Raw genomic sequence first — 20505 nt, 5'->3', positions numbered from 1 at the left:
TTCAGTGATCTTCTGCTTGCTGACACAGGCACTTCTGGATGCTTTGCTAAAGCTTGGATCTACACTGGGTTGTTCTGTTTCCAGCAGCTTTGCTATGTTTTAGGACTGCCATGTTGCAGGCTGCGCCAATTGGTGATGATCTCTGCAAGTCCTGCACCACCGATGGCCTGCAGAGAGGCCTCTCCACTCACTTTCACCTGGCACTGAAAACTCAAGGAGGGGTGAGAAACTTTCATGAAGGCTCAGTCAGATTTGGAAAGGGCTAGAGCCTGATTTGAACACTAAATCACATTGTTCTTGAATATTTTTGAAGACAAGTGGGAACTTCAGTGTTGGCATAAGACTGTCAGCTTTTCAGGGCTAGGATGACCTATGAGGAATGAAAGAAGAAGACATCAAGCATGTGTCATTGGGAGATGCATTTTTAGAATTTTTAACTTTGGAAATTTGGAAATTTGGAACTGTCAGAGAAATCCAGTTTACATAATACAATAACAATCAGAAAAAATTATCAAACCTTTAGCTTCACTTCAAACACATTTTCTCTACCAGGATTTTTAAATGCTATTCCAATGAGTGGTTCTTTCCCTTCAGTGCAAAGTTTTAAGAAACATAAATTGATATTGCTTGCTGTTAGATAGCAAGAGATAAGATAAAGGTATGCTTTGGTTTAACTCAAGATGTCTTTTCCTGTGGAAGACATCGACTATATTGATAAAGCATGCTGAAAGACAATGTTTTTGAACACATTTCCAGGATATAAAGATGGTTAGAGTAAACTCTAAAACACATTTTCCCCATGTTGCATAACACATCTTTTGTCCAGACTTACCACTTCAGAAGGTATCCACTGAGTGAAGGGAGCTGTTGATTATGCTGCAGCTATTTTCTAATCTGCAGTGAGACCTACATCTCTCCAGGAGCTGTCAGTGTTAGAAGGTAAAAATATCTTAAATTCATATAAGCCAGTCTGAGAGAGATCAATGCCCTGTTTTGGCAGCGTGCACTATACTATTGGACTTGTTTTGTTGTTTTTTGTTTGTGTTGTTTATTTAGTTTTTTGGTAGGTTGATTGGTTTTGAGGAGTAACGATTAAATCTGGTGATGTTTTCATTGAAAAGTCAGCTTTTTTGTGTAATGTTTGCAAATTAATATATCATTTTTTGAGCTAACTTTTTAAAACTGAAAGTCACAATACTATTAGCAACAAGTGCAATTCAGTGTGAAGCTAGTGATCTTATAAACCCAGTAGATTAAACTCCTCTCTCGTATTACTTTAGAACAAACGCTTAGACAAGTGAATTACCTCTACTTAGCCTTCTCCTTATCACTGTGTCTGATATGACACATCCTGAATGTTGTAGAAATATTCTCAATCACTTTACAAATAAAAGGTCAGGACTTTACAGGCAGAATATGAAAAATCACAAGAAGAACAGTAAATGGTCTTCTTTTTGCCAGAGGAATTGCCCTGTTCTTTATCACATCTTTATTATGACTTCAAAGTGCCTTGCCTGATCCCGGAGTTTCTCAAGAACACAGGATTTTTCTCGCTTCTTTAGCTCCAATGAGTTAACTTGTGGAGAGAAAATATGTTTTAAAGCAATAATGAGTAAAGTGACCAGAACTTTAAGTATTTTTGAATGACTATAGGTAGTCAAAGACAGCTCAGGATTCTTGAACAGACCCTTCCTTACTGCTTGCCCACAGGATGATCCAAATTATTTTGGATAACTCTGGGACCTCTTTCAATACCCACATTTTATGTATTTTTATTTTTTTTTCCAAATCCTTTCAGCAATCCATATAACCTCTGCTATGCACAAACCTTTATAAGTGACCATGAATGTGTCACAAAGATTATGTTGCCTTTCATAGAGAAAGTCCTCTTTTATCTCTAAGAAGTATATGCACTTGATATAACCAAGGAAATGAGTCAGGTGCCAAAATGTAAAAGTCTTTTGACATTAGATACGCCCTACAGGGTCCAAAATATCCTAACAAAAGGCAAACATAATGGCCAATGCAAGCAGAAGCAACTGGAGGTCAAGCAATATATCCTAAGGCATATCAAATGGTCTTGGCATCTGTGCTTAGGTTTCTGACTTGCTCTCTTTGGGTATAGCTGCATGTCAAGCAGTGTCATATACATACATTTTGATATACAGTGTCAGGACAGGTAACTAAGAGTGGTGCTCAGTTTCAGTTTATAACCACTGTTCCTCAGTACAAGTGGTTAGGAAGCATCTTCTTAATGCGGTCTAGTGCTGTTCTTTCAGAGGTGTCTACTAGCAGCCCTGCTTCATGCTCTTTGGACATATTTTCAGGACTGTTGTCTCCCAAGTTAGTTGCGCACTTACTGGACATGAGGGTCTGGGGAGCAATGTCAGTGGGGGACCCACCAGCCACAGGGGAACTTGTACTGTGTGCCTGGAGCACCTCCTGCCCCCCTGCTGCCCTCACCTTGGGGGCTTCAGGGCTGCTTCCCTCACATTTCTCACCCCTCTCTCACAGCTGCTGTTGCACATCAGTTTTTTGGGGGCCTTTCCCAGAGGCCCAAACAGTGTCACTCATGGCTCGGCTCTGGCAAGCAGCAGGTCCCTTTTACAGACAGCTGGGGTTGGCTCTGATGCATTAATGCATCAGATACATCAGAAGACATCTGATGCTGGCTCTGGCTTCTGCCATGGGGAAGCTGCTGGGCTCTACTCACAGAGGCCATACCTACAGCTCCCACTCTGACCAAAATCTTGCCACATAAGCCCAATATGTTTAGCTAGATACTTTTGTCTCTTTGCGGTTTTGCACAATTGAACAGATACTGATTAGGTTTACTGCTTTAAAGCTTTCATCTGAATATGTTTTTCAGAGCTTTATTATTTGGTGTTTATAAATTCAGGGCTCCTGTACTTTGGGATTGACTATCTTTTTGTTTATTATGCCTTATCTATAGAAATGTATGCCTTTTCAAAATTGGTTTGAGTTGATCTCCTTCACTTCACTGAGAGTGGTAAATTAAAAAAAAAAAAAAAAAAAAAAAAAAAAAAGTTAATTTTGTGTACTTTCCACCTATTTTCTAGATTTGTCCAGTATGTGTCAAAATATTCTTTTACTGCACGTATTACTGATATCTTCTGGGAAACAGAAACCAGACTGCCTACAATGAATTCAGGAAATTGCAAATGTCCTTGAGGCAAAAGAAGCAAAATCAGGAGTCCATGAAGTTCAAGCTCACACTTCTATGTGAACTGTCTCTGCTGTTCAGTTGTTAAAGACAGACTTGACAGATTAAAGGCATAAACTCTGCCAGTACATAGTGGAGACTCATGAAACATATGGATCCTTTCAGGAAAACATGATAACCTTAAAACATCTCTGCCTTCAAAAAATAAATGTTTTGTTATAAGCAATCCAAACATGGTTTTATTTTCTCTGAAAAGGCACTGCTAATTAGCAGAGATGACAGGCAGCTTCCATTCTTTCTTCTGTCACTGAGGTTACCGATTCCTCTTGTTCTTTGTTTTCTGTCTCAGTTTCCTTGTTCTCTGGGAAAAAAAAAAAAAAAAAAAAATGAAGTCTGTTGATGAAGAGTGCTATAAAGATAGTTATTGGAGGCCATAGCAAAGTGTTCTGCCAATAGGGAAAGCTTAAGGAAAGCTACAGGTACAGGTGAAGCATGTTGGTCTAGTGCTCTCCCTGTGTCCAGCAGTCTGCATCTCCAGTATATCCTGAGTCAGACTTACTCAAATACAATTCACTAAATTTAGTCAATTTAGTCAGATACATCTTACTAAATATGCTGTCAGCAAGGAAAACAATGAAACCTGAGCTGTTCACCTTACACTCTCTTTGTTGCCATTAAAGACCTGGCTTTGGTTTACTCTCAGTACAGAAGATGCCAAAAATAGGAAGGCTAAATCACACTCTTCTGTCCTTTGGCTATAGATTTAATCTAAAGATACTTGTCAAAGGTCTTTAGTTACTGCCATCAGAAGTTGGGCATGGTGGGTTTCTTAATGTTTAGTGTACTTTGATGTATTTTGCATACTTACATACATACATATATATGTTTTGAACTCCTGTAAACAGTTAACATCCACAATGTGAAGCTTCAAAGAATTCTGCAGATTAACAATAAATGTGCGAAGAAACATTTCCTATTGTTTATTTGTATCCCACTTCTGTAGATTTAGCAATTATAAAATGACAGATTTTCTAATCCGTACATGCCTAACTGTATAGAAACCGTAACATTTCTGTACTGAGGCAGACCCTGAACACTCCTTTCAGACCTGCGCAGAGTGAACTACTGCTAGCAACAGAAGCTTGATTTGTTTTGATTTTTTTTTTTATATATTTTATTTATTTTATACTTTTTTTTTTTTTTGAGATTCTAAGAATCTTTGTTGGCCAAAGCAATTTCCCTATCTTTGGCAAGGTTAGAGGATTATGTAGAAAAGCCATACATTCTTGGGAGATCCCAGAGACCTGTGACAGTATGTCTTTTCCAGGCCCTTGAGAGCCCTTAGAAGAGAACATAATTTCTTTTGAAGATAAACAACTCTAATATGGTTATGCTTGGTTTATCCCATGGGAAAACTGCTTAAATTTATTACTAGGACTTTGGGGAGCATTAGCTTTGGTGTAGCGTTAGCTGTTCCCAAATGGTGAGTAAAGCTCTACACTGGCGATTCATTAAGAAATCCTCTATCTTTGAAACAGGGGTGGTGGCTTGTAATTGTTATGTCAAAAGTGTGCAGATGGGTCCCTGCCTCCTAGCATACACAAATGCACAACATAAGCATAACCAAACTAGGATTATGCATGCCTTGGGATGTGCTGTAAGTATTGTGTATTGTGTGTGCATAGTCTATTTGATGCATCACTGACCCAAAGTGTTCACACCATTCTGTTCCCTCTGTTGGGATATGAGAGAAATAAAGTTGACCCATGTGAATGGGGTTCCAAAAACAAATTGAAGCAGATTGAATTCAAGTATTGTTTTCCCTGTTTGCTTGTTCCTACTTATCAGGTAAGAGAAAACAGACCACTTGGCAGGCACACTCTACTTCCTCAGTAATTCTTTATCAACTAGGGTGAAGAAAATGGTATGGGGAATATGAAAAAACAAAATTGCTTACATGGGTTGACCTATCCCATCTTCAACTAGTGCACAGATTTTTATGGGTCTTTCCAGTGAGTTTGATTTTAACCTTAGCAGTGCCCCTGTAAAATGGTCTAATGAAACCTGAGATTGTATTTTGCTTGGATTGATATTCTCTGGTTACTTTGTGCAGCAGGAATGAAATCTTATATTGATTTCTGGGAATATGTCCCATTTTCAGTTTGTTGCAGCTTTGGAATTGCCTACATTCCATTGGTCACAGTGTTTCTCTTACACATTTCCTTCCTTCCTTCCTTTCTTCCTTCCTTCCTTCCTTCCTTCCTTCCTTCCTTCCTTCCTTCCTTCCTTCCTTCCTTCCTTCCTTCCTTCCTTCCTTCCTTCCTTCCTTCCTTCCTTTCTTCCCTTCTCTCTCTCTCTCTCTTTATTTTTCTTCACTTTTTTTTTTTTTTTTTTTTTTTTTAAGTAAGTTTTGGATCAAATCATCTCAGTTGAATTGGCATTGCATTCTCTTTTGGCAAGAAAACTGCCTTGTATTCACTGGGAAGAAAAGACGGAAGCATTAAGGAATGGACAGGGTGAAAGGCTGAGAGAAAGAACTTTTAATTTAGCTTAGAGTCCTGAATGAGGTTAATAGATTGTGTGAGACTCACATGGAAGTGGTGGAAGATCAAACAGAATCTTAATTGATTTCTGATTCTGCTTTATATTATTTCATTATTTAGAGGTACCTTCTCTTCTGCCTTTTTAGAGAAAGAAAACCAAAAGTAAACCAAAAAGTAAACCAAAACCAAAGTAAACCAAACATATTAGAAATTACACTTTGACAGGTGGAGTAAAATTAAAAACAACAACAACAACGAAATAATTCCATGGTTTGACCTTAAGCTTTCTGAAAATAAAACAAAACAAACAAGCAAAACACGAAGTTAGTTGCAGCTTCCTCTTATTTTCCAAGGATGTTTTAATTACTTTTTTTTCTTTTTGTAAGGTGACATCAAAGCTTACTGATGTTTCTTCATAAACCCTCCAGATATTTTAAGATTGTAATTGTTCTTTCTCCACATTTTTTCCTCCCATTTCAGGTTACAGCAACACATTCCAACTGCATTATTAAAAAGGAGCAAGAAACCTGTCTGGAGAAGATACGGAGGGCAGCTGCCCTGAACCCTCTTAATGACTCTTCTCCAGGTGAGTTTTAGCTTGGGATATGCCACGTGAACTGATTGTGTCTAAATCCTTTCTGTTATGCCTGTAGGGGATTCCAGCAGTGTCAATGCAAACATCTTACTAAAAAGCAACGGGGACATACCGTGCCAGTTGCCAGTTATTACGAGACATCATGAATTTGCTTCTATACATTAGGCAATGTAGTGACATATCTACAAAATGAATCAAAACACACACCAAAACAGCAACAACAGTGTACCTGGAAAGGAAATGTCTTGATAGGGTTTATGACTTCTGCTCGTATAGGTGGCAACATCAGCTGTTGGGGACTGGACATAAGGCTTAAGTGCCTCAGTGGTCTGTTTTGTAACAGCAATTGCTCTTTTCTCTTCATCATCTCAGTAATAATTTGTGCCTCTCTAACATGATCTGAAGACCTTTACAGGGATTAACATTTTTGATGACTATAATCTTGATCAAGAATATTTATGTTCTTGTTGAGATAAGAAACTGAGGCAGCAAGCAAAGAAGAAATTAATAGTTTAATATCCTGTCTCATTTCCCACTGACTGCAGCAGGAGCTGCTGATGGCCAGCACCAATGAAAGAAGGACAAAGAATGACAAAGAAAATAATTGGAAATCAGAGTCTATTTTCTGAGTCATGTCCAAACTGCTTCTACTGTGACTTGAATTGGTAAGACTGAAGAGAACTGCAGATAAAACACAGTGTGTGTGTAATAAAAGAGGGGAAATTTATTTCCCTTTTTATTCACCACATATTTTAGCTCGGAAGCAAGAGAGGGCAGGGTGCAGATATCTGTGTTACCACAGATATCTGTGTCACCACTGTTCCTCTGCAGCAAGCCATTTTAGCTGGTAGGAATATTTCCATCAGTGTCCTGATATTCAGCTCAGATGTAAACTCAGTTTTGTTCTGATTCCCAGCTTTGGGCAAATGTGCTGTGTGTTTTGTCAAAATTGAGAAAAAGATATAGTTAAGGTGTGTTCATTTTAGCCCCATGGTTGTATTTTTGAGTCCCTCTTTGTCCATTACAGAAGATTTCACAATTATTCTTCAGGCCAGAAGTGACATAAGCAAAGACAAAAGGGAAAAAAAAGTTTATTCCCCAAAAGAATGATGTCAGAAGCTGGCCATGATCCTTACTTTTAATGATTATGCAATTACTATTATTTGGATTCAATAATTTACAGATTTTCCAAGTTGAAAAATGACCATTTCAGCAGCTACCATGTTCTTTCACTCAGATCCAGAATAACCTTTGCTTTTTGGTACTTGAAGGCTATTCAGATCAAACTCTTCCCTCCTGCCTGTTTCAGATTCATAGAGCACAGTTCAGAGATAGAGGAGGTCCAGAGCCATTGGAAAGCCTTTTGCATATTTGTGTGAGGAAAAAGTATCACCCACACAGGCAGGCAGAGATTGAATCTTTTCAAACACTATCTCAGCAAAACAAGTAGCACTCTTTATTATGTTCCCCCAATATTTTTTGGTTTTAAAAACTGTAAACATTTTTTTTTTTCCCCAGGCTTATTCTGTTTAGACCTGTTAGGGCATATGTCAAGTGAAGAGGGACTCTTCACTCAATCCTTCACATTTGCTCTTCTTTCTTGAATAATACATGAATATGTGAACAGGCAATGCCTCCACAACGTGAAGAACTGCTGCATGCACAAGAGTGATATTGCTCATCCTCAATTTGACACATGTGGAGCACAGGTTCCTTCAGATGTCTAGGATACCTGGTAAATTTGCTGGGGGTGGAGAATGCAACTGTTCTTCCAGAAACTTAGTTGTATATGAAGGTTTTGAATGTCTCTTACACTGAAATGCATGTAATACTTGTTCATCTATGTCTCCGACAGCAGCCAACAGTGGATGACTTCAGAGAATACTTCCACAACATATTTTTCCCCTTTACAGATATCTTTAGCTTCCTACCCTACTGTCTTAGTGTTTAACAAGCTGCAGATGTTTTGATTTCATGAATTTGCCTGAACACATCTAAATTAAAACAATCCTTTTGTTGTTCACCACATCCTGTGTCAATGAATTCCACCATATACAAGGCTTTAGGTAAAGAAGCCACCTTTCCTCTGAGATGGTTATTTTCCATTAAAGAATTATGTTTTTTGTTTGTTTGTTTGTTTGTTTGTTTTTTCTTGCTTAAAAGACAATTATTTCAAAAAATCATCTTTATTGCCTTTTCCCCCTACCATTTCTAGTTCTTGTAGATATATTTTAAATATATTTCATTTCACTTCTTGTGCTGGACCTATAACATTCCGCTCTATCTCCTTTACAACCTCATTTCAGACTCACCTTTTATTAAATGACACTTATTTCAAGCCAGATCCTGCCACCTAATTCCCAACAAGCTATTAGGATGGGACATCAGCAGAGCTCAACTGCCTTCTTCCTATTTGCTCAAAGGCGTTGGGTTTGGAACTAGATGATCTTTAAGGTCCTCTCCAACCCAAGCCATTCTATTCTATATACTACTTACATACTACTCACTCTGTTTTGAAAGGCACCTTGATGGTGACTGCTAAGAATAGGTGTTCTAATAAGGAATAATCTACCTGACATGAATTCACTCACTGAAACACTTGGGAAGCACCTGCTTACTCCCAAAGCTCTTTTGCTGCCAGTCTTTTAGTGGAATAGAACACTACTCACCATGATTGAACATGTCTTGTTAAATTACCAAGCATTTTTTGGAGAAGTTTGATGGACAGGTAACAACCGACCGTAAAGTAAGCAGCCATATTTGCAGTGTGTTCGTTTCTCTCACTTTTAACCTGCTGCAGACAAACAATTTTTCACCCGGGAGAAGTGAAAACAGCCCGTTTTTTTTTTGTTATTCATCTGTAAGAATAGGACTTACTAATAACTTACTAAAGACTTACTTAATACTAATAAAACTTACTAATAAGACTCACTAAAGACTTGCTAATCCTTACTAAGGCACTGGAAAACGTTAGCTCGTTTCTCTTCGAAGAAAGAAAAATCAAGAAATAACTCAGAAAAAAAAGTTGAAAGAAGGAAAAAATCCTTCCTAGCTAGTAAATACAATTCTGTTTATTCAAGAGCAAAAAGGAGCATAAAAGTACCTCTTTTGACTTTTTTTTTTTTTTTATGTATATATACAAATTTACATAAAACAATTTCATACAAAAGTTTTCTGATGATTTATTCCTTTTCATAGGGGCTTCAGGGTACAAAATGAGATTGTGAATTTTTGGAGAGTCTGCAGAGGCTCAGCCACATGCTCAAGTTACTGTGGTTTATAAAAATAATAATAATAATAATTTAAAAAAATCTTTGAAATCAGCTAAACTACAGAAACCTCTGGAAGAAAGATAGCTCCATATTCTTCTGTTGCAGGTGACACAAAGTCAAATGATTACATATAAAACTTGAATCTGGGACACAAACAGGTTTTGTAAACTGTATTTCTACAATACCTAGATGAATGATGTTACAGAACCTATTGTGCCCAAAGAATACTCCACATCACATTCATTCCATAAATCCTACTACATGGTGTAAAAACTAATGATAGTAATAGTAGGTTCTCTGGTCCTGTTCTTCTGAGGCCTGGTCTTCTGTACTGATATTTCTCCTAGCTAAAAGTAGTGCATGGAAGGCAATGCACTTTGAAGTTAAAAGCAGAAAACCATATTATGGATTCCTACATTTTGCAACAATAACTTACTTCTCCTTCCTTTGCTTTGCCCCCTTGCTGTGTTCAGCATCTGTGAATACAGACATAAACTAAGAGGTTCCCCAGAGCTCCTCTGGGTGAGGTCCAATAGGAGCACAATTTTGATGTTGCAACTGTAACCATAGGCCTTGAAAAGCAAAGCTGGCACTCTATTATGGAAAGCAGCCAGCCCTAAACTATCAGGGCTCTGATGTTTTCCCTCCCACTCTGCCTCTCAGGCCCAGATGTTATGCTCATTACTGTTTTATCCTTCACAGTAGTTTTCCCTCCCTCTGCTGCTGTGCTCTGCCTATAATGCTTCAGAAACAATGATTGCATTGAGATTTTCTGTTAGTTTTTCTGTGAGTTTTATGTTGTCTTCTTCCCTTTTAAATGCTTTAAATTCTTCAGAAGCCTTTATATGAAGAGAAAAAAGGTGCATGTGATTACCCTATGTGTCCATCTCTGTCCAGCCATCACCTACAAAATCTGCATGAAAAAGAGAGTTTGAAGAAAATGAACTTTCATAAGAACTCAGAATTTGATTCCTTTGCTGTGGAGAGAGAATTAAAATAATAAAGGGAAATAATAGAAGCTAAGGGCAGAAAAAAAAAAAAAAAAAAAAAAAAGGATAATGAAAATTATGCCTCTAAGCTCAGCTTCTCCTGGTGGTGGGACCAGGCTATTTCTTACATCAGTATTTTCAGTCTCACTTGTTCATTTTCATCTCTCTTGTATTGTAAAGCTACACAAATTCCTGCTGGACCTTGTTCTTGCTGCCATCAGTCCAAAAGGGACTTTCTGCCACACAGCAATTGATAAAGCTCTCTGCTGATCCATAGGCACTCTTTTCTATTATTTATTTGTTTATTCATTTATATATATATATATTTTTTTCATCCAGATTGTGTTAACCTATTATCATCTCTGGTGTCTAGGAAAGACTGTTAGAGGAGATATCTCATGCTGGATGAGAGTTTCTTGGGTTCTTGGGTCATGCCAATCTTAACGCAGGATGCATTAAAAAAACAAAACAAAACAAAACAAAACAAAAAAGCAAAAAAAAAAAAAAAAAACAAAAAACAACCAACCAAACAAAAACAAACAAACAAACAAACAAACAAAAAAAAAACGTCCCAGCCTTCAAGTTGCTCAGGGCCTCATCTAACCTGGTCTTGAACACCTCCAGGGATGGGGCATCCACAGCCTGTCTGAGCAATCTGTTCCAGTGCCTCACCACCTTCTGAATGAAGAATTTCCTCCTAATCTCTAATCTAAATCTCCCCTCTTTTAGTTTAAAACCATTCCCCCTTGTCCTGTCATTGTCTGATTGAGCAAAGGACAATCTGATTGAGCAAAAGACAAACAATGGATGGATTCATGTCACCTGAATGTGGTTGTCTAAAGTAGAGAGGCCTTTATTAATGATAGCTATTTAGATTGTGATTATAGTCAATATATGACGATAAGTACCTAGAAGTCACTTACCTTTACAAGTATTTACAGGACTTAAACTTGCCTTAGTTTATACATCCAGCTTACACAGAAGACTGTGGTTAGAAGTGCCAATTTCTCTCTCTTGTCTATTAAAGCAATCATTAAAGGGACCAGAAGTTAGATGGTATGAATTTTTTTGATTATACTGCAGTAGCACTGGAATTAATATAACCTTCACAGATCAGACATAAACCAAGCTCCAGGCTATTAAAGGAATCTTGTTCTCAAACAGAGCAGCAGCAGCTAAAGGGGATGTTGTGAGCCTTCTGTAAACTCAGTCACAGTAGTGAAGTTGAAAGCCTGGAAGTGTGTTGCAGTGAAAAAAAAAAAATCAGGATCATCTGTTACAGAGGAAAAAAAGAATGCTGTGTCCCTGCTATTCCTAATGGTAACCCAGTTTGATATAATTTGATATGGGTTCCTGAGCTTTTGGGGATATATTTTTTCTCTGAAATGTGTTTTTTTGTTGTTGTTGTTGTTGTTTTTTAAAAAACTCTAGAAGGAAGCTGGAGAACAAATTAGTCTATATGCTCTCCCTAAGATAGGTAAAACTTAGGTGAAGTGATCATCAGCCTGGCAATGGTCACTTACGATGACTCAGAGAAAAGATGCAAAAATTGCTGTAATGGAGCAGAAATTTCTATTATCTCCTTGGACTGTATGAACATATTCTGCCGACACATTCAGTGGCATTTTGGTGGTTCAAGTGAGGACTACATACTTTGTAAGCCCTGATAATAAATCTGAGTTTACTTATCTACTCAGCATTTGCTGGACTTTGATTCAGATGGGTAGAGAAGAAAATGAAAAATACAGAAACTTAATGCCTGCAGCTCTGAAAGTACAATTAACTGGAAAACATGTGTATGAGCTACTGTTTCCATGCCATAATGTACTTATAGTTATAATTCCTACCTGGTTCTTTCAAAGCTATTACTTTTATAATCCCCAGAACTGCCAGGAAGTCCTTCTTTAATAACAGAGGAACATGAGTTAAAGGAAAATAAAAGGTGGAATGGATTTTGTCCAGGCAACTTGCTAAGATATTAACTCTGATGAGATTAATTTCTGGGAGTAGGTCTGGAATCCTAGAATCACAGAGTGGTTTGGGTTGGCAGGGACCTCAAAACACATCAAATCCCAACCCCCTATCATGGGCAGGGACACCTCCCACCTGCCCAGGCTTCCCCCAGCCCCATCCAGCTTGGCCTTAGGCACTTCCAGGGATGGGGCAGCCACAGCTCCTCTAGGCAGCCTGGGCCAGGGCCTCACCTCCCTCTGAGTGAAGAATTTCTTCCTAATATCTAAACTAAATCTACCCTGTTTCAGTGAAATCCATTACCCCTTGTCCTATCAACACATTCCCTGACAAAGAGCTCCTCTCCTGCTTTCTTGTAGCCCCCTGTAGGCCTCTTCTCCAGGCTGAACCATCCCAGCTTCCTCATCCTTTCTTCACAGCAGAAAAGCTCTAGGCCTCTGAGCATCCTTGTAGTTTCCTCTGGACTCGCTCTAATATATTCCTGTCCTTCTGGTGTTGGGGCCCCAGAGCTGAGTGCAGGGCTCCAGATGGGGTCTCACAAGAACAGAGCAGAAGGGAACAATCCCCTCCCTCACCCTGCTGCCCACGCTGCTTTTGGGGAAGCCCAGGATATGGTTGGCTTTTGGGTCTGCAAGTGCATGTTGCCTGCTCATAACTAGCTTCTCCAACAATCCCAAGTCCTTCTCCTCAGGGCTGCTCTCAATCTATTCCCTGCCCAGCCTATATTTGTGCTTGGATTGCCCCAGCCCAGGTGCAGGACCTTGAGCTTGGCCTTGTTGAACCTCATGAAGTTCGCACAGGCCTGCACAGGTCCCTCTGGGTGGCATCCCTTCCCTCCAGTGTGTTGAACACACCACACAGCTTGGTGTCACTGTCAAATTTGCTGAGGATGCACTCAGTCCCACTGTCCATATCACCAACAAGGATGTTAAAAAACATTGGTCCCAATACCGACCCCTGAAGAACATTATTGATCTCCACTTGGACATTGAACTGTTGACAGCAGCTCTTTGAGTGTGACAATCCAGCTAATTCCTTACCCACCAAGTAAGCTGGTCCTTCCCTCAGATCTGTGTCTCTCCAATTTAGAGACAAGACTACAATACAGGAAATAAAAGTGACAAAAAAGTATAATGATAAATAAAAGTATTTTTCTTCAAGCAGAATATTAATTTATAGAAAAAGAAAAAAAAAGGGGTGGGGGGTCAGGTAAAATTTTGAAATAATTTAGGCTGAAAAATAATAACCATTAGCAAATTAGAAAAAATATATTGTACTGACATTTCACTACTGAACATCGTTTTAGAAGTATTGCTAACTAAATTTAATTTAATTTAAAAATTAATGAAATGTTAAAATTAAAAATAAAAATTCCTGCCTGCCTGTTAAATTCTTTATATTTCCTGTCAACTGAAAAGAAGGAAAAAATCTTACCACACTGAATTAAATGTTTTGTTTTGTTTTTCCATGTTTAATTTAACCTTTGAAACAAAATATTGTTTATTATGCAGCTCTATTTTGAGTTTCTTGTTTCTCTGGTGACAGCTAACTCATTAAATCACCCTGCATCTTTTTTTTTTTTTTTTCTTTCTTTCTTTCTTTTTTTTTCTTTCTCTTTTTTCTTTCTTTTTTTTTCTTTCTACTGAATATAATGTGCAATGAGAAGGTGATCTAGAACAAATATGGAGAGTGTATATAGAGACTACATGTAAATGCACACTGTTAAAAATGAACAATGACTATCAGTAAAACTTATGCAATGAAAGATGTGATGGTCTTTCATGCACTTGTGTTATTTGTTGGTACCTTCGGATTCATTGACAGATTCACAGGTAGAAGCTGTGACCACTTGCAAATACATAGGTTTTTAATGTCTATAGTGCTGTGGCTGGGATGAAAAATCATCTGAATTATAAATCAATTACAATATATGATTTTAGTATGATTTTCATCATATATTTGCAGCTCCTTTTAAACTGCATACTTGTGTTGTATGCCATGAGGCAGTTGTTGCAGACTTCTCCAGAAGTGAATAAGTTTGATTGCAGAATTAGTGCTTTCATGAATTCAAACCACATTTTCAAAATCTTGAATACACTTTATGTTTCTGTAAAAAGAGTGAGTCGGGTGTCAGACAACTGGATATTCTTTTAAAAGGTTATCCCGTAAAAATGTTATTTTCTTACTATTCCCACAAAAAAAATTGTTGTTGTTTGCTGTATTTTCTGATAAAAGTACTTAGAGCTTCTTTAGACAGTTAATGTCACTGTAATAAGATTACTAAACACTGTAGTAAGAGAGTGAGTTTGATTCTTTCTAGAATCAATGGCACAGTTCACTGGTTTCTAGGATCTGCAGCACAGACTTACAGGAGTAATGCCACTGGATCAGAAACAGAAGGTCAAGTAATAGTTCAGGTGCCCCTAGTTACCTGCACCAAGGCAGAAGAAGTCCACTTAATTTCACATACAGAATAAAAGAGCTGTAGGACTCACTAAAGCTCAGTGGAAAGAGATAGGCATCTCCAGAGAGCCAGTCTTGTTTCCTAAGTGACACCTCTAAAAAAAATAATGGCAAGTTTGTTTGTGGAAGGATATTAATCAACCTATGGGAACTATATGCTTATATATTTGCATTGATTGTAGAGACATAAAAAAAATAGATCAGTAAAATTTTATTATAAGCACGACTAACAGGGACATAATTGGTTGTTCTAGCAGAGGAACTAAAGGATTACCATGTACACACACATACAGAGTTTAGTTATATTAGTTAGAATTAACCAAAGACAGAAATAAGAAAGTACAACAATAATTTGTGATCTCTGCTTGAGCTTATAAAAGCCTGAACAGCTGTAAAAGACACTGGTACATAGGCTAACGGGTAATAAAGACAAAATGCAAATACTGATTCCCTTCTGTAATTCCTCAGGTTTCAGCATCTGTTGCTAATGAATTCACAAAGTATGACCAGTAGATATAGTAGGACCTACCAATACAGACTGAAAGTAGGATTCTTGGTTGTGTTGAGCATATGTTTTATCACCCTGATATGATGAAGTATCTATAATACACCTGTTGATTCCCATTCTACCCTGAAATAGCTCCCCACATGTAATGACTTTTCCTGTTGATGGTAATGACATGATTCTTGTTCGTGTTTATGGCTTGGTGTTGGGAAGGGAATAGAGAATAGAGCAGAGATCCAATGTGTGCCACTGTTTTTTCATCAGCTGACAAGGCTATGAATTTGTAGAACACAAGGCTTTTCAAAGACAAGCGTGCACAAGGAATGATGCTCCAGCTTGTGACCTGCTGCAGGAGAGTGTGACCATATTGCCCCCTTTTTCTATCGTGTGAGGATTATGGTCAGCCACTCAATCATTTGCATGAAATGACCAGGAAAATCAAGTATCCTGCAGTGTCTTTCAATTTCCACCTCTTCTGTCTATTCAGTCCTTCATCTGGGCTGAAGGATTTTTTATATATATATTTTTTTTTCCTCCACAGAGCCAGCATGGAGTTTTTCTTATGGAGTTTGAGATTTCTATGTTTTAGGTAATTTTATCTCAGCTATTGTCCCATAGCTGCCTTCACAGTCAATGGCAAAATTTGGCTTTTTGAGGGAATGAGTCATCAGACCTACTTCAAATGTCTGCTTTCAGATGAGAGACATTGTTCTCTAGGATTACCCCTCTCTGTCTACTACTACAAAAATTTTGGCGACTATTCAAATGTAGATGTTGGCAATTGGTCAGGTGAATCTCACTCTGGAAGGCACATTTGCCAGTTACTGATTCCTTTGTTAATGGGAAGGGTTACCTGTACTTAGATCACCAGTGACAGAACATTAAATGCAATAGGAAAAAGAAGGAGTTAGCACTAACTTCAATGGCTTTTAGTGAAGAACTTCAGTGTTAAGGTTTTCTGTATGCTTTAAAAATCACTTTCTTTTCACATTCTGACATACTGCATTTGAAATATTTAGAATTACTCCTTTCAGTATCTGTATGTATTATAGGATCATTTGGGAAGCTCTAATCATGGATCAAGTGCTGCTCTATCAAATGCTCAAGAGATTGTTCTTAGACTATTCTTTACTGTGAAATGTTTTTTATGATAAGACTTCATCAAGCACTAATATTCTAACATAGGTGGCCAATGACTAAAATTACCCAACTGTACAATTTAATTTGTTTCAGCTCATTCTGAGCTACATCCACTACCTATTAATACACCTCACTTACAAACTTAAGCCAAGAACTTCATTATGTAAAACTGCCTACTCAATAATATATGTAATTGAATAAGTGTAATAATTTGGACTGCTGACAGATTTTGCATATTGATTTTTCCTCAGCAAAATAAGACTGAAAGACAGTGAGTTAAATTATCTTCAGACAGACAAGAAAGCTACAGCAATATAACAAGTATAGCTACTCCATCTGCTAAGCAGTAGAAAAGATATCGATATCTACTCCTCTCTCCATGGAGAAAATAAAAATAAAAAAAAAAAAAAAAAGACATAGTTCAGCTTTGATTGCAGAAGTGTAAGAGCTATTCTATAATTCTATGATTCTATGCCCTTTCTTTTGTTGAAAGTTGTAGTGGATCAAACCTTTATTTCCTCTGTGGGATGATGAAGAGAGATAAAATGTGGGGACAGTCCTCTAGCACCTGCTTAACTTCACAGCACCTTCCATCACTGGATGAGTGAAGCAGCAGGAACTGCATGTCCTGTATTCATTATATTGTTTTTAGCTTCTGGGTTAGAGAGCATGAGGGTGGAGAAAGGGAAATCCTTGCGTGGCTTTGCCCATATGCTAGCCAGCATTGCTGACTCAGAAAGTGGATTACAATTTGCTCCTGACAAAAGAGCAGAAAAGAGAATGTACATTTCCTTCCCCAAAATTCTCTTGTAAAATAGAAGGAATGGGAAAGCAGAAAGGGAAAGATCTCACAATTTTACATTATTTTCCATCATTTTTGTGAAACAAATGAAGCAAATAAGAACTCTTCTCAATTATTTTATCGTTGTGGGTATAGACTTCATCCTAGAGGGAATAATTTTATATGTTATAGTATTTAAAAAGGGGGGTTGTCCTGTGCTGTTTTTATGATTTCCATCTTGAGATTTTATTTTGTAATATGAATTCCACCACACACACAAAAAAAAAAAAAAAAAAAAAAAAAAAGTTATTCAGTGGTGCAACTGTACTGCACCAAACTCTAGAGGCTAAATTCAGCTCACATTAGCTTGTTGAAAGCAGACACGTAGGCTACTTAGCAAAAGAGGAAGAGAGGAAGAGAGGGAGAGAAGACAGGAAGAGAGAGGGAGATTCAGTGACCCCATCTCTGTCTTTGACATGTATTTAATATAATCTGTTAATTTCAAATACTTCACAAGTAGGATAATATACCTTTTCTCCTACTGATGTGTGATCTTTAGTTTTTGTTTTTGTTGTTTCTTTTTTGTTTGTTTATTGTTTTCTATTTCACAGCTATAGGAATATTGAAGGTTAGAGTCCAATTCTAATTTTTATTTGTTTGTTTTTGAGGATATGTATTGTTCCTTTAAGATTGTAGGAAAGGAGTAGAATTTAGTAATCTTATCATCCAGAATTCAGAGTGACCTCAGTTAAAATAAAAATTCTTTCTTTTTCTTCTCATCTCTGAATTTTGTTCCTGGATGCCATGACAACTTGTGATTTTGACAGCTTGATGAATACATGGTGCTTTATAGGTTTATAGGTGAATCAAAGTAATTACCTGCCTCTTACACTATACTGTAAACACATATTTTGGAGGGTCAGCACCAGGAACAGCTCTTACTCTTCTTGAGATATCATTATGCTGCTGTCAGTCTGCAACCTCATCTCCCCCTGACTTCAATAGGCATTATCAATATGTATTTCAGTATAGAGAACTCTACTGTAAAGAGTACTGGGCTCTGTATTTAGGGAAAAATGTCCTTCTTGGGGAAAAATTGCAGTATTGGATGTAATTAACTGGCTAGTCTCCCAAGACTCCTTATACAACTGATAGACAAATACTGAGATTCAGATTCAGTTTGCATATTAAAACGCCTAAATCCAAGTGTTTTAATGTGTAAAATAAGTCACAATCAAGCTGTATCCATAACCTAAATGATTTTAGCTTCATATTTCACTTCTGGATCCGCAATTCCCTGATTCTCCATAATTTGCTTATATAATTTTCTTTTCCGACTCCCTGTGGAACAAACCAGAGGAGGAGCCTGCCAAGCTAGTTTTGCCAAGTAAGACACATGTCTGCAGGTAGTTGTACTGGGTCTGGCTGGAATGTTAACTTTCCCGGCAGCAGCCCATACAGTGCCGTACTCTGTACTTGTAGCTGGAACAGCAGTGTTATCACACCAGTGTTGTGTCTACTGCTGAGCAGCAGTGTCACAGCATTGGGCCTTTCTCTAACCCTCCTAGGGGGTGGGCAAAAAGTGAGGAGAGAAACATCACTAGGGCAGCTGACCTAAACCAATCAAAGGGATATTCCATACCATGTGATGTCACACTCACCAATAAAAGGTGGGAACAGGAAGAAGAGGGGAGGGGTGGGCTCTCGTTGGGAAAACGTCGGTCCTCCTCTCGAACACCGGCTGCATGCGTTGAGGTCTTGCTTCAAGGACGTGGTCAATCATCGCTCATTTGTGGGAAGTAGAAAGTAATTTCTGTCCTCTGCACTTCCATATAGCTTTCATTCATTTTGTTTGTTTTCCTCCCTTCTTTTTATTTTTTCCCTTTTCCCCTCCCTTTTCCCCTTTCCCTTTTTATTTCCCCTTAGTTAAATTGTTTAGTTCATGGTAGTCTTTATTTAATTGTTATTATTATTTCCCTTTAATTAAATTATCCTTATCTCAACCCGTGAGTTGTTCTTTGCTTTACTTCTCCCCCTCCTCATCTAAGGGAGGGGGAGTGAGAGAGCGGTTGTGGGGTTTAGCTGCCCAGCACGGTAAAACCACCACAGTAGTACAGTTTTCGCTCTTCAAGAGCAGATAGTTGAATCTTGTGGACAAGCATCTGGATGCACTGTTCTCATCTATCCTTTCTACTGCCTTTCTGATTACACTAAGAGCCATTTCAGTTTTCCTGAATGCCTGCCTCTCCACATCAGCTTGTACTTTTGATAATGAAACCATATGTTTCATACTCAAACAGTTGCTCAAATTGATTGGTTTGTTCCTTTTTTTAAAACAAACAAACAAACAACAACAAAAACAAAACAAAACAAAACAAAAAAAAAACACATAAGACAGTAGCAAAGCCAAACTGCAATAATAACAAACGATTATTTAAAATGCACTGGAAAACTGTTGCATATATTCTGAAAACATGCCTCATCTTTTCTTCACAAGACATGAATACTTGAATCCATTCCAGGTTTTTGGACGTACAGCAAAATGACTAATATGATTCTACCCCTTCTCTGCTAACCTGCAAGTGACTTAAGACAGAACCCATTATTATCATAACTGAATAAACAAGAACAATATTAAATACAGTACTCCTAGTCAGTCTATTGTATGATCATTTGTTTCACATTATTCTTCAAAGATCAGGAACTGATAAAAGTTTAAATGATGCAATTACAACAACTGATCATTTCAATACATATAAGATTTCTTGATTGTTTTATAAACAGTGCAACCTTTTATGTGCTTTCTAATTTTGGTTCGACAAGTGCCCTAAAAACGTAGTCCATGGACATAGGTATCTGAGGATACATATATTATATACATATTATTATATATATTATTATATACATATTCTTGTATATTATTATATATTATCATAAATAGTACTATATACATCCATATACCAAGTATAGGTATACTTCCATACCTATATAAATACACACCTATATCTATAAATACCTTCTACACTCTTAACTGTGTTTTACAGTATGGGTTAATTTCCCCT

General features: G+C 37.6%; 1 protein-coding gene across 5 annotated transcripts in view; it reads left to right on the top strand.

Annotated features, from left to right (window-relative positions):
* Positions 1–20505, top strand: part of ADCYAP1R1 (ADCYAP receptor type I) — a 138534-nt gene that overhangs the window by 51909 nt on the left and 66120 nt on the right. For all 5 annotated transcript variants that reach the window (XM_032182860.1, XM_032182859.1, XM_032182857.1 and 2 more), the window contains exon 4: positions 6208–6313. In XM_032182860.1, the coding sequence (XP_032038751.1) occupies positions 6208–6313 (106 nt within the window). The remainder of the gene's footprint in view (positions 1–6207; positions 6314–20505) is intronic.

This window comes from Aythya fuligula, chromosome 2 (genome assembly GCF_009819795.1).
Source record: "Aythya fuligula isolate bAytFul2 chromosome 2, bAytFul2.pri, whole genome shotgun sequence".
Taxonomy (NCBI): domain Eukaryota; kingdom Metazoa; phylum Chordata; class Aves; order Anseriformes; family Anatidae; genus Aythya; species Aythya fuligula.
This window is presented reverse-complemented; position numbering and strand designations above follow the sequence as displayed.